We start from the raw sequence: 12852 nt of genomic DNA, 5'->3' as shown, positions 1-12852 counted from the left end.
CTTCTTTTCTGTCTCAAGGCTGAGAAACAGTAGCAGGGAATTTATGAAAGAAGACTTAGTATTTTTAATCCCACAGCTGTAAAAAAAATACATAAAAGTATTATCAACTCTATCTCTCTTTACAGATTTCAGTCAGTATTATAAACTTACAACACTTCACATATTCATGAATATAATACAGATACCAGAATCAGAATATACAGCTACAATTCTGCTTCAGTGATTTCCTCATTGGGGCAACAATAGTATTCTACAAAACAGATCTGTCCATCTTCATTCCTGATCATATATTGCAGTGAAAGAAATCCTCGGTTATCTGTTCGAATTGAAACTTTACAAGACAAAGCCAGTGCCTTTGTAGATGGTTTAAGCAAAGAAATCTTGTACCTGTAGGGGAGAAAAATAGCATTCAAAAACAGCCCATAAGGAGTAGCTGAAATGCTACTCCCAACAAAACTCATCAGAATAACTACAAAGTAATTAGCAACACTATGTGTTAATCTCTTCATGGCGGCTTCATTGGATAGATACTGCTATCACTTTGCTTAGACAAAGAATTTTACTACAGTAACTCATCATCAGCGTTTTTCGCTTTCTGTCACAAATGAATGAGCTGCTACAGAGCGCACTGATCATGGACTTACTGACCTGTTGGTCTGGGTTTGGTTACAGTGGAATGCTTCAATTAAATCTGAATCCTTGGGATAGTCCAGATGTGCACTTCCTGCGTTTCCAAAAGTGGATAACCTGCAAGACAAGAGGCACCATCCCGTAACAACTGACAGCAGTTACAGAAAAATCACAGAATTACAGAGTTGACTGGGATCTAGTTCCAACCCCCCCGCTATAGGCAGGGATACCTCCCACTAGACCAGGATACTCACAGCTCCATCCAGCCTGGCTTTGAATGCTTCCAGGGAGGGGGACATCCACAACCTCTCTGGGCAACTTGTTCCAGCTTCACAGTAAATACTTTCTTAATATCTAATCTAAATCTACCCTCTGCCAGTTTAAAGACACTTCCACTCATCCTGTTGATGCACACTGTACAGAAAGTCCCTTCCCAACTTCTGCATAGCCCCCTTCAGGTACTGGAAGGCCGCTATAAGGTCCTGCCAGAGCCTTCTCTTCTTCAGGCTGAAGAATCCCAGCTCTCTCAGCCAATCCCTGTAGGGGAGGTGCATCTCCTACTTGTGTTGAGGGCCCCAAACTGGATGCAGTACTCCAGGTGGGGTCTCACAAGAGCACAGTAGAGGGGCAGAATCACCTTCCTTTACCCGCTGGTAACACTTCTCACAATGCAACCCAAGATACAGTTGGCCTTTTGGGCTGCAAGCACACATTGCTGGCTCATGTTGAGTCTTTCATCAACCAACAGCCCCAGACTCTAATTCTCCTAAGAGCTTTTCCTCTTCACTCTGTAAAATTCCAGTCCTTACCGAGGGAAGAGCAAATAGGATGAGCAGGAACACTTGAGTTGAAAATATAGCTTCTAGTACCTGAAATACGGTTTATCTGGAGACATGGTAATCTGCAGAACTTCACTGGTCATATCAAGTTCAGAAAATGCTTCTCGTAGCCCTTCTGACTGCAGGATAATTTTATTGATGACATTGGTGCTGCAGAAATTAAAGTCTAACAAGTCCTCAGGTTCTTGAGTATTAATTCTGCACACTGTCACTACTCCTCCTTCTTCTAAGAACAACATCAAGGGATAGCCATACCCACGATAACACATCCGAAGAGCTGTTGATGTTCCTGAAAAGGAATGTGAAATACATGTTGTTCAGAGAATGTCCATCAGGGCATCTTATCACTTCAGGAAATTCAGGTTTTCCTGTCATATAGCACAACCAAACAAAACTTAACACAGCTTAGCTCGCACTATGGTCGTGTATCTCTTTTTCTTAAACATCTGAATGTTTAGCTTACTAAAATCACAGGGCAGTTCAGGTTTGGGTCTTCAGTTCAGACAGCAGTAACAGTAGAGGAATCTGGAGTTCAACACATAGCTCCAGTGGTAAAGCAGCATGAGAAAGCCCACATCCTTTCACGCTACTCCATATGAATATATAGTGCATCCTGCAGGACCCACACAGCTAACCTAACTATCTTTGTAACAATCTTTGCTTGTGAAAACTTCTTTTTGAACACTCCTTAAGTAAGCAGAAGAAAAAACCTCCCAGGAAACAAAATTTCCCTGCTTTTTTTTTTTTTTTTTAAAAAAGGAATATAATTCAACATTTGTGTTGAAGAGCGAAAAGGACCCCATAATAAAAGGGAACACTTTGCTTCTTTTAAGAAATTTTAAGAAATTCCAAGCTGTATCTGTACTCTCTCTCAATGTGATGACTTCTGCTATGGTTCACAGCAATGGGACACTTGTTCAACAAGTTCTAAACTGCAGGTTCCAACCTCTTAAGGATGAGAGCTTCCACCCTTGGAAGAGCTTGAGGTAAAGAAGTCAGAAGTTTTACTAAGACTGGATATCTACCTATGGACAAGCACAGGTTTCACTGTGCGATTACAGGCTATACATACACACAGTCAAGGAATATATACATATATATACACTATACCTGGCAAAGAACTGGCTCCAAAAATGGTCAAGCAGTCAAGAAGAACTGCCAAATTGATTCGGAACACGACTGATTCTTCCTGAACATGAAACTCCTGAAAAATTTCCGCCTTTGGGAGAAAAGTAAGAGATGAAAACAGTGAAGCTTTTCCAATTACTTCACAACTTACTCATGTCTTACATTTTCAGTGACTGGGAGATCTCTTCACTTGCTTATAACTACCTAAAACATAATCACAGTAATGGAGATGTTTGTTTTCTTAGGTACAAGTGATACGGCACAAGGAAATGATAACAAGTTACACCAGGAGAGGCACAGATGGGTATGAGGAAGACTCTCCTTCTGAAGAGGGTGATCAAGCATTGGACCAGGCTGCTTGGGGCAGTGGTGGAGGTGCTTAAAAAATGTGTCGACGTGGCATTAGGAGACCTGGGTTAATGATGAGAATGAGGAGGTCAGGTTGATGGCTGGACTTAGCATAGAAACATGAAGGTTGGAAAAGACTGCTGAGATCATCTAGTCCAACCATCAGCCATCCCCACAAGACTCCTTAAACCACGTCCTTCAGTGCTACATCTCCTCATTTCTGGACACCTCTGGGGACAATGACTTCAATTCCCTGGGTAGTCTGTTCCAACACCTCTCCACTCTTTCTGAGAATAAGTTTTTCCTTACGTACAACATGAACCTCCCCTGGAACAACTGGATGCCATTACCTCTCATCCCATCAAGGTCTTTTCCAACATGAATGATTTTATGATCTGTCCATGGCAGGATTTGACAATGTGACTGTTCCCAAACACTACATGATTAATTAATGGCCACATTCTAATCACTGCATCTTCCTCACATCAGCTTCTGCAAATACTCTATGGCTTTACTAAAGCTTCCCCTTCCCCACAGCTCATCTTCTGTACACCAGTTCTACCACATCACTTCATCGAGTCCCTATCGCTGCCAGCCCCTTTAACCACGGGTTGCAGCTCAGCCTCCAGACCCTACCTGGATAAACGCATTGGCCTGAATGCATTTGGCATCCTCTACAGTCACCCGAAGCCCGTTGTCTGTGGCGAAGCAAGTGGCGTGATCCTGGAAGTGGACGGCCCTGAGGAGGCTGGACAGATTGCGGGCGTTATCCAGGCTGGCCGTCAGGACGTACTGCTCGCTGCTGCCGGGGGACTGCGTGGAGAACGGCATGGCCGGCTCCTGGAGCCCAACGGGACCGGACCGGGCCTACCGCGGCCTAACGGGACCGGACCGGGCCTACCGCGGCCTAACGGGACCGGACTGGCCTAGCGCGGCCTACACGGGCCTACAGGGCCTGAAGCCACGGCTATCAGCTGCGCCGGCGCTTCCGGTGGCGCGGCGAGCGGGCGGAAGTGCGAGGTGCGCACGGCGCGGTGTGTGTAAGATGGCGGTGTCCAAGAGGAAGCGTGAGCTGCCGGCTGCTGCGAGGCCGAAGAAGCGAGTGAAGGCGGCTCCGGCTGCGAACGAGGCCACCGCTAAGGCTGCCCCGGAGGGAGCGGCTCCGGAGGAGTACAGCATCCCGGCGCCGGTCTCTCAGGTAGCGGCAGGGCGCGTTGGGGCCCAGCTGGGCGGCGCTGGGAGTCGGGGCGCTGAGGGGAGCTCAGGCATTGCGCGGGTTGTGAGGGCTGTAACAGTCTAATTATGTTACTGCAAACAGAAGCAGCGTCCTGGGAAGCGGTTCCATTCTAATTATGTTACTGCAAACAGAAATAGCGTCCTGGGAAGCGCTGACAAAAAAGCGCTGTTCTGGGCCGTTCGATTCAGCTGTATTACCACAATCTAGAAACGCCTTCAGTTGAGTTCTATCCAGACGATTTTACGGATGATGAGTGTGCTTGGTGTCGGAGTTGCTCTGAGGAGCCTCAGGAACGGCTGTAGTTGCTGCTGCTTCTCGTTGAAGCACATTGCGGCCCGAGCACGCAGCACATGTTCATCTGAAGGCAGCCTGTGCCTCTGCCGGGCCCTCTTATTAAAACATCCATTGTGTGCGGAGTTCTTAATGTTGTTATGTGCCTTTTATATATATGCATTGCAGTGAGTAGTAATGTCAGAAGTCGAACCTTTGCAGAGTTTCTGTGCGGGTGATGAGATTGCTCTGAATGCTCTTGCTCATCTTTTCTGTTGTTGCAGTTCAAATGGGTGTTGTTGTAAGAAACTTTAAGAAAATTAAGGTTCTTGCTTAACGCTTTTGTCTGTTTTTAGGGTAAATGGAAGAACAAGGAGCGGGTGCTTATTTTCTCCTCTCGTGGGATTAATTTCAGAACAAGGCACCTAATGCAAGACCTGAGAACGCTGATGCCTCATTCTAAAGCAGGTAGGGCTGAGTGTTATCCATACTGCATTTGCAGGGTGGCCTCAAAGCAAGTACTTCTGAGAATCTGGTACTGACTGACTGTGAATAATGGGACATACAAAATGTAGTCTGAATATCTGTTACAGTGCAGAAAAGCGTCATAGGACACATTCTAGAATTCGGAAAATACATGATAACAAACCAGGCTTATTCAGTTTCAATTGGATTGAACAAATGATTGAAGCCAGGAATTGGACTCCATGATCCTTGTGGATCTTTTGCAACTCAGGATATTCTGTGATAGCATGACGTGGCTAAAAAGCCCTTGGTAGCTGATCTTCCATTCACAGCCAGTAAAAACTCGTGCAAACACCGTTATAAAATGTTGTTGTTTAATTATGTGTTCAGGCCTTCTCAACGTTGTTTTTGTCTTCCAGATACTAAAATGGACCGTAAAGACAAGCTGTTTGTAATTAACGAGGTAATTCTGGTTTTAATCTTTATTTTCTGTGAGCAAGAGGCAACCAAGCTCAAAACATCTCTTTTTAGTTGTAGAGTTGTGTAACTTCATAGCTGAAAATTGATACTGAAAAGGTGGTGATGCCAAAAGAAAGCTGTCTTTTGGTTAAGAGACATTAGAAATTAATATGGAAAATTTCTGAAGCTGTCTTCATGACTGCATAAATAACCCTTTTGATATGTCTTGTGTAGGTGTGTGAAATGAAAAACTGCAATAAGTGCATCTTCTTTGAAGCTAAAAAGAAACAAGATCTTTATATGTGGTAAGTAAATACCATGTTTTGTTTGTTAATTGCATTTGTATATATAACTGACAATGCTTCTGCCTAAAGTTTGTTACCATAATAGTGAGGCTGCTTCAAATACTGCTTAGTTTAAAGTCATAAAGAATACTGCTCTTCTGCTGTATGTAGTACAAACTTAAAACATGTAGTTGGTTCCACAGACCAGTTTACTAAAACTTCTTACAGAGTTGTTTAGAAAGCAAGTATGCATAAGTATCCTAAAGAATATCCTAAAAGTGCTGCTATAAAAGTGACTGAGATTACTTCCGTACAGAAATGATTTGTTGGAGTGTACTGTAGATATCCAGCACAAGTTCATGGCTGCTCTTAAGGTTTTTTTTCTCTCCTGTCTCTGTTCTGCAGGCTTTCAAATACTCCACAGGGACCATCAGCTAAATTCTTAGTGCAGAACAGTAAGTTGTTTGATATTACTATGTTTAATATTACTTTCTTGTCTATTTAACTTTGTCTAAGTAATAAAATGTGGTTTTTTTAATATAAAAAAAAATAAAAAATTACTAGTTCACACGCTGGCAGAATTGAAGATGACAGGAAACTGCTTAAGAGGCTCACGGCCCCTTCTGTCCTTTGATCCAGTAAGTATAGTTCTTATGAACATGTAATACATTAAATATTTACATTACTTGTGCATTTAAGTTTGTATCTAAAATGTGATTTTTGCCATTGTAGACTTTCGACAAGGAGCCACACTATGCCTTGCTGAAGGAGTTGTTTATTCAGGTCAGTATGTAGCATGGACATCATCTTTTGTAAGTTATTTTAATTTCTCTTTTTGTACCCCCATACAAATCGTACACTTCAGAGTCTGCAGAAAATGCTCAAAAGAATTAGGGTTGTTCTTAAAGTCACTTGGACTCTTGTCCTTAAGCTTATTTTATGTAATCTGGAATCAGAGACTTTGTAACTTAAATTAATGCTTGTCCCTTTACAACTACAGTTACTGAGAAGTGCTGCTTTTTATTTCAGATATTTAGTACACCACAGTATCATCCCAAAAGCCAGCCTTTTGTAGATCATGTTTTCACGTTCACCGTCACAGACAAGAGAATATGGTTTCGAAATTACCAGGTTAGTGGTCTTTTTCAGCTCTTTCAGTGGTGCTCAATGGAGTAACTATATCAAATCCATTAATTACAGTAAAACAAGAAGAATAATTATTTATAGAACGTGCCTTTTCCTGTTTCTCTGGAGTTAATTTGTTTCAGTTCTGTCTAGTTCTGCTTGCTCTCTGTTAGTTGTGGTTCTGTGAGTCTCTTAATAAGAGGAATTGGTAGTGAAAGCCTAAGCTTCACTTGACTTTTAAATTCACTTGGTGCTTTATTCCAAAGTATGTTGCTGCTTACTTTCTGAGGAATTCACAGATGTGTGGGATTCTAAAATGCTTGCTTGACCCAAACAGAACATAAAGAATTGTGTTTGTAAAAGTGTGGCTTATAAACAAGGTCATATACATTGATTCAATCAATTTGAAATAAAGTGTTTTTATTTTTTTTTACTGCAGATAATAGAAGAGGATGCATCTCTAGTAGAAATTGGGCCTCGTTTTGTCCTGAATCTCATAAAAATCTTCCAGGGTAGCTTTGGAGGACCAACTCTGTATGAGAATCCCTATTATCAGTCCCCAAACATGGTAAGGAGCCTTGTCTTCTCTTCAGCAGTTACTTTCAAAGCTGCAAGCTGTGTGTATAGGAGAACCATATGTGCCTTCTCCTGAATCTCTTTGCAGTGCCTTAACTGTTGGAGAACAGGGTGATTGGGCAAAAATGTAATGAATACAAAATTCCTGTCAGTGGAAAAGTAATACTATGTGGTGGATTTTGACAATGAAGCAGAGATCCAGCCTGTTGTTATAATATCTGGTTTCTTACATCTTGCTTATTTGAAATGTTCTATTTTAAATCTTTATTTTTGTAGCACCGACGGTTGATAAGACTGTCAATAGCTGCTAAATTTAAGGAGAAACATCAAGTGAAAGAAGTACAAATGATGAAGAAGAAAGAGAGTAAAGTGCTTATTGAAGAGGATCCCACTGAAGTGGTCTTTGAAACTCCAGCTGAAGAAAAGCCAGTGGAAATACAGCTTGTGAAACCAGAGTCAAAGGCAATTGTAAAAGATAAAAGGAAACCGCGCAAAGTTCAGAGGAAGAAGCAGAAAAAGCTTTTCAGAACTGAAGCATAAGCCAAGAAGTTACAGATGGAGATGCCAAAGTCATCTTTTAGTCTAATGTAGCTATATTAAATATTTCTTAGCTACATTGACAGAATATTGGGGATACTTGTTTTCTACTTGTAAAACTAACTGGATTTCAGTTCTAAGTAAATAAATATCAGTTTCTTTATTGAATTTGTGCGTTTTTTATTGTCTCTGAGAGGATTCTGGGTTTTAAAAAACATGAAAATGGGAGATGTGAAATAGGAATATTTGGACCTTGCTTTTGGTAATTGCCCATCGTGCCTCCCCTGCTCTGTGCCCATCACCCCCACAGCCCTCAGCCATCCCTCACACACCTCCCTCTGCACACCCCGCCCATCGCACGTCTCCAGCCGCCCGGCCCCGCCTCCTCTCGCTGCTCCTCCCTCTCGTTGCTCCGCATGGCCGCGCGGTCGGCTCCTTGGCTTCCCGCCGGCTGTCCCGCTGTCGCTGCCGGCCGGCTCTCCTCGCGCCCGTCCCCGCCGCCATGAGGTGCCACTACGAGGTGCTGGGCGTGCGGCGCGACGCGGCCGACGAGGAGCTGAAGCGGGCCTACCGGCGGCTGGCGCTGCGATGGCACCCTGGTACGGCCTGCTGCGGGCCTGGACGGGAGGGAGGGCTGGGCCGGGCCGGGCCGGGGAGGGGGCGACCGGGCGGGGTGGGGAGGGAGTCGAGGGTCGTGTAAAGGCTCGCGGGTGCTTCCAGCCTGGAGGTGGGCCGGGGGCTGCGCTCCCCTGTGTCCTGTGTCAGTCAGCGCCTTTCCTGTTTGCGGGAGGGGTGCTGCTGTTGTGCTTGGAGTTGTTGACGGTTTGTTCGTTTAATTCGTAGATAAAAACCTTGAGAACGCGGAGGAAGCTGCCGAACAGTTCAAATTAATCCAGGCAGCGTACGATGTGCTCAGTGATCCTCAGGAGAGAGCCTGGTGAGTAAATCCACCCGGTAGTGGGCTTGAAAATACTTCTGTGTGTCTGTATTGCTTCTTGTGCTTCGTTTGTTTTCTGTTGTTGTTGTTGTTGCTTGGCTTTTCTCCCTTCCCTTCACAGCAAGGACTTAGAGTTCTCTACTCCCTGGCTTGATTAGAAATGAGGACAGGCCTCTGGCCTGTGGGTCTGCCTTAGCAGTGCTTTACCCTGTGGTAAGGATGGTTTCTTTCATGGTATTGTTTGAGTTGGAGGATACCTATGAAGGCCATCTAGTCAGTTTCCCTGCGGTGAACGAGGTTGCCTACAGCCAGATCTCTGTGCCCAAAGCCTGGTCCAGTCTGACCTTGAATGTCCCCAGAGATGCTGGCATCACTTTCTGCCTCCCATGTGGGAGGCATTGGTATCTATCTGCTCTTGTGTTATCGCCGCAGCCCCACTTTCCTGTGTTCCTGTTATGGTCCTAGTTTGAAATATGCTCAAACATCTCTCTGTAAGAGATTTTTGAGTTTAAATGTTCTGCATAACGTGTTTTTCAAGTGGGATGAAGCATCTACCAGCTTATGAAGCCAGGAGCACCTCCACTAAATTTGTCCGCCTATAAAGGAAAGTAGTTTTTCACTACTATCAGTGTAGTGTGAGGATCTGAAATATCCTTGGTTCTGTACAGCACTGCTCAGCAACAGCTAAGTCATTGCGGTGTTATTGACATTGTTTTTCTCCCAAAGCCAAAACACAGCATCATACCATTTACTGTGAACAAAACCGACTCCTAAACTGCTGGTAACCCTCCTTTCCAGTGCTGCAAATGTAGAGTGAAGCAATACACATGTTTTTACATGTTACTTGTGTCTTATTGTTATTGGAGAATATTCATTTTCTGTACATCATTGATTTTTGCCAGGTATGATAACCACAGGGAAGCACTGCTGAGAGGAGTGGATGGAGATTATCAAGATGATAGTTTGGATCTGCTGCGCTATTTCACTGTTAGCTGTTATTCTGGATATGGAGATGATGAAAAGGTAGTGAATTAATTCATATTCTTAATAAATCAATTTAAATTTATTGAAAAATGTTGTTTCACCCAGCAGGTTGCTGAGAAGCACCCAGTTGTTTGCTCACTCCCCTCTTCCCAGTGGAGTGGGGGAGAGAGTTTAGAAGACGCAAAGTAGAACTTGTGGATTGAGATAAAACTATTCACTAAGGGAAAAAAAAAAAGGAAATGGAAAACAGTTATGGCTCGATAGGTAGGTAGGTAGATAGATAGATAGATAGATAGATAGATAGATAGATAGATAGATAGATAGATAGATAGATAGATAGATATAATAGGTGATGCACAAGCAGTTGCTTACAACCCCACAGCCAATTCCCAGCTAGCCCCCCAGGCAGTGGAATTGAGTGAGATGAATTCTCACCCCCTTCAGAACTCCTTCCTCTTGATGTCATATGGTATGGAATATCACTTTGGCCAGTTTAAGTCAGCTGCCCTAATTCTGTTCCTTCTCATCTCCTTGGGCCCTTTGCTGCTAAAGGCCTTGGCTTTGTACAGCACTGCTTGACAGCAACTATAAACATTATCAGAATTGTTGTCCTAGAACCAAACAGCATCATATCGGGTACTCTGACAAAAACAATTCCATCCCAGCTGAAACTATGACAAATGTCAGTATTTGCTTAGCAGTGGAAAGCTGTGCATGGTGTTGCTGAGCAAAAGTGGTAGTAACAATTTTTTGTACAAGTACCAAACCTATGCTTGATGCTTGGACAAGACTTAATTACTGGTTTTTTTGTCTGGTAATTACTTACTTGTGACTCCTTACTGAACTGTACAACTTCAAAATATGTCTGTATTTTTAATATACATTAAATAGTGAAGTATTCCAGTGCTTTTTAGTAGTAGTTATTTGGAAATGTCTTTCACAAGCTGGAGTGCTTTAAGCTGAGGACAAATGGTAATGTTGCTTGAGGGAAGCATGCTTCCAAAAATTTAATTCCCTGTTGTATTTTAAGATACTCGTGATTTAAAAAGCTCCAGGTGATTAGGAAAACTTCTGTCAGAGAAAATCCCCATCTGTCTTTGTGTTACTATGGTAGGAGTAAGCCAGTATCATCTTAATTTAAAAAGTAAACATATAGTTGGGGTACATTGTAGTAAATTTTATATTTGGAACTTCCTCAAAGCTTAGTAATGTGTAACCAGACTCTAATTAACATTGACTGCATGCTGTAGCATATTTATTTTTTTACTTAGTTTTGGCTACAGATTGTTTGATGTATGAGAAAGGCTACGTAAAGGAGTGACTGCTTACAAGACCTTTCCCCTCACTTTGAATTGCTCTTCAGAGCTGTAATTTTTTTCTGAATTGTTTATGTTCTGTGAAGGGCACTACTAATGTAACAGAGTATTTGTGCATTTATTATTGAACAATGTAGAACAAATAATCATTTGTTTCTTTTAAATAAATTTCAGGGATTCTTTACAGTTTATCGACATGTTTTTGAGCAAATTACAAAAGAAGAGATGGAATATGTGACTCACGAAGACACTGAAGAATTCCCTACGTTTGGGTATTCCCACAGTGACTATGACACGGTAAGAGCAAGTTTAATGCTAAACTCAAAGTAATGTGCTGTCATTACTTTGTCTCACGCTGAAATCAAAGAAAATGTTCTTGGTGATCTCTGAGGCAAACACAAAGCCACATTTCTACTGTGTTTTTTACTGTAGTAGTTCATTACTGTAAAGGAAGTGCTTATATTGTGATTCATAACATTTAGATGAATCAGAATTGTTGTTTCCTGTTGGACTGTAGTAGCCAACAGACTTTTATTGGTAAGTTGTCAAGCAAACATTTTGCTGGGCTAACCATCAGTTATGCCAATGAAACTTAAGTGCAGTGTGCTTGATGCAAGGCCTAAAAAAAACCCAACCAAACAGAGCACCAAACATGCTCACTGAGATGTAAATAGAATAGTTTACCAGTGTTTTAATGCAACGTAGGTTACAGCAATGGATATTATAAATGATTTTTTTAAATAACATGGATAGTATTGTGCTTCATTTAGGGAAATGAAGACTCATTTACAACATAAATGCCTATTGAAAAATAAAGATGTTATAATTGACCTGCCATGTGAGCTCCTGTTGTGGCACTCCTGTGACCTACTATTATTCTCTAGTAATTTTCAGGATATTGCATGTCTGCTTTTGGGATATGAGAAAAAAACAAATGCTTAGAGGACACATGATTTCTGCCCATCTGGTTTACCAGTTATTTATCATAATAGCTATTTTCCTGGTGATTAATTGCACGGTAGCAATATTGCAAATATTCCTCCTAGCTTCCTGCTTCTCCCTTCATTTTTAATAGTAGTATATTGTGTAACATTATTTATGAAATTTAAATTGATATATACAAATGAGATGCTTTGATGGCACAAAAGTTTGTTGGAGTTGGAAACAATTAGCTAGTTTGGCACTAAAAAGGCCCGAACAGGTATTTTAATTTCAGGTTGAACTGCAGGATGGCTTAACAAATAGGTATTAGGTATCTTTCCCAGGGAGCATATATTTCATGTGTGTCTAAAATTGCAGAGCTCCATCTGTTGATGGGTTGGTTGATCTTGGAACATCTTTTGGGAGCTTCCCATGTCAAGACTGTAGAATAGATATGGCCATAAACCAAAAACTACTTTTAATGCTGACAATTAGTAGCTACAAAATCAGCTGTAATTCTGGCACCATTATCGTTAGACATCTGCCTTGTTCGTGTTGTTATGGGAACAGAATATTCTTATTTATTTAATGGGATTATGTGATTCTTGGAATTACATCAAGGAAAATAGCTTTGTTTAACCAGGAAAGTCGTTATCCCTCTGAGTTAACTTGCAAGAGGTTTGGGAGGTGACTCAGTGAGTGCCAGGCAAACAGGGAATATATTCTTAAGTCCACAACTTAACAAGACTTCATGAAAATAGCTGTGGAACAAAAGAAACAAAAGCAGATAGCTTTG

General features: G+C 42.0%; 3 protein-coding genes across 5 annotated transcripts in view; 2 read left to right on the top strand and 1 right to left on the bottom strand.

Moving 5' to 3' along the window:
* Nucleotides 1–40: 40 nt before the first annotated feature.
* On the bottom strand, nucleotides 41–3941 carry RAD1 (RAD1 checkpoint DNA exonuclease). 2 transcript variants are annotated; one of them, XM_015848313.3, is made up of 5 exons: nucleotides 3582–3941; nucleotides 2580–2688; nucleotides 1500–1758; nucleotides 649–747; nucleotides 41–387 (listed from the first exon to the last, which is right to left on the bottom strand). In XM_015848313.3, exons 1-5 carry the CDS (start codon nucleotides 3774–3776, stop codon nucleotides 204–206), a joined length of 846 nt encoding a protein of 281 aa, XP_015703799.1. In that variant the 5' UTR covers nucleotides 3777–3941; the 3' UTR covers nucleotides 41–203. The 2 variants fall into 2 exon arrangements, with proteins under 2 accessions (XP_015703799.1, XP_085386025.1); XM_085529899.1 differs by lacking the exon at nucleotides 2580–2688.
* Nucleotides 3942–3962: 21 nt separating this feature from the next.
* BRIX1 (biogenesis of ribosomes BRX1) lies at nucleotides 3963–8066 on the top strand. The gene is made up of 10 exons (XM_015848312.3): nucleotides 3963–4143; nucleotides 4809–4920; nucleotides 5337–5380; nucleotides 5611–5681; nucleotides 6066–6115; nucleotides 6225–6298; nucleotides 6393–6443; nucleotides 6690–6791; nucleotides 7225–7353; nucleotides 7638–8066. Exons 1-10 carry the CDS (start codon nucleotides 3991–3993, stop codon nucleotides 7899–7901), a joined length of 1050 nt encoding a protein of 349 aa, XP_015703798.2. The 5' UTR covers nucleotides 3963–3990; the 3' UTR covers nucleotides 7902–8066.
* A 225-nt stretch (nucleotides 8067–8291) lies between these two features.
* The window catches only part of DNAJC21 (DnaJ heat shock protein family (Hsp40) member C21), a 16541-nt gene continuing 11980 nt past the window's right edge, over nucleotides 8292–12852 (top strand). For both annotated transcript variants that reach the window (XM_015848310.3, XM_015848309.3), the window contains exons 1-4: nucleotides 8292–8497; nucleotides 8742–8835; nucleotides 9738–9858; nucleotides 11310–11432. In XM_015848310.3, coding sequence (XP_015703796.1) covers nucleotides 8401–8497; nucleotides 8742–8835; nucleotides 9738–9858; nucleotides 11310–11432 — 435 coding nt within the window. In that variant the 5' untranslated portion in view covers nucleotides 8292–8400. The remainder of the gene's footprint in view (nucleotides 8498–8741; nucleotides 8836–9737; nucleotides 9859–11309; nucleotides 11433–12852) is intronic.

This window comes from Coturnix japonica, chromosome Z (genome assembly GCF_054131305.1).
Source record: "Coturnix japonica strain WE chromosome Z, WE-NBRP24, whole genome shotgun sequence".
Classification (NCBI taxonomy): domain Eukaryota; kingdom Metazoa; phylum Chordata; class Aves; order Galliformes; family Phasianidae; genus Coturnix; species Coturnix japonica.
This window is presented reverse-complemented; position numbering and strand designations above follow the sequence as displayed.

Coding starts and splice junctions, on each gene's coding strand:
- RAD1 (XM_015848313.3), bottom strand. CDS start 3,776: ATGCCGTTCTCCACGCAGTCCCCCGGCAGCAGCGAGCAGTACGTCCTG. Junction 2,689..3,581: donor AGGCCAATGCGTTTATCCAG/GTAGGGTCTGGA, acceptor TTTCTCCCAAAG/GCGGAAATTTTTCAGGAGTT. Junction 1,759..2,579: donor TGGAGCCAGTTCTTTGCCAG/GTATAGTGTATA, acceptor ATTCCTTTTCAG/GAACATCAACAGCTCTTCGG.
- BRIX1 (XM_015848312.3), top strand. CDS start 3,991: ATGGCGGTGTCCAAGAGGAAGCGTGAGCTGCCGGCTGCTGCGAGGCCG. Junction 6,792..7,224: donor TATGGTTTCGAAATTACCAG/GTTAGTGGTCTT, acceptor TTTTTACTGCAG/ATAATAGAAGAGGATGCATC. Junction 7,354..7,637: donor ATTATCAGTCCCCAAACATG/GTAAGGAGCCTT, acceptor TTATTTTTGTAG/CACCGACGGTTGATAAGACT.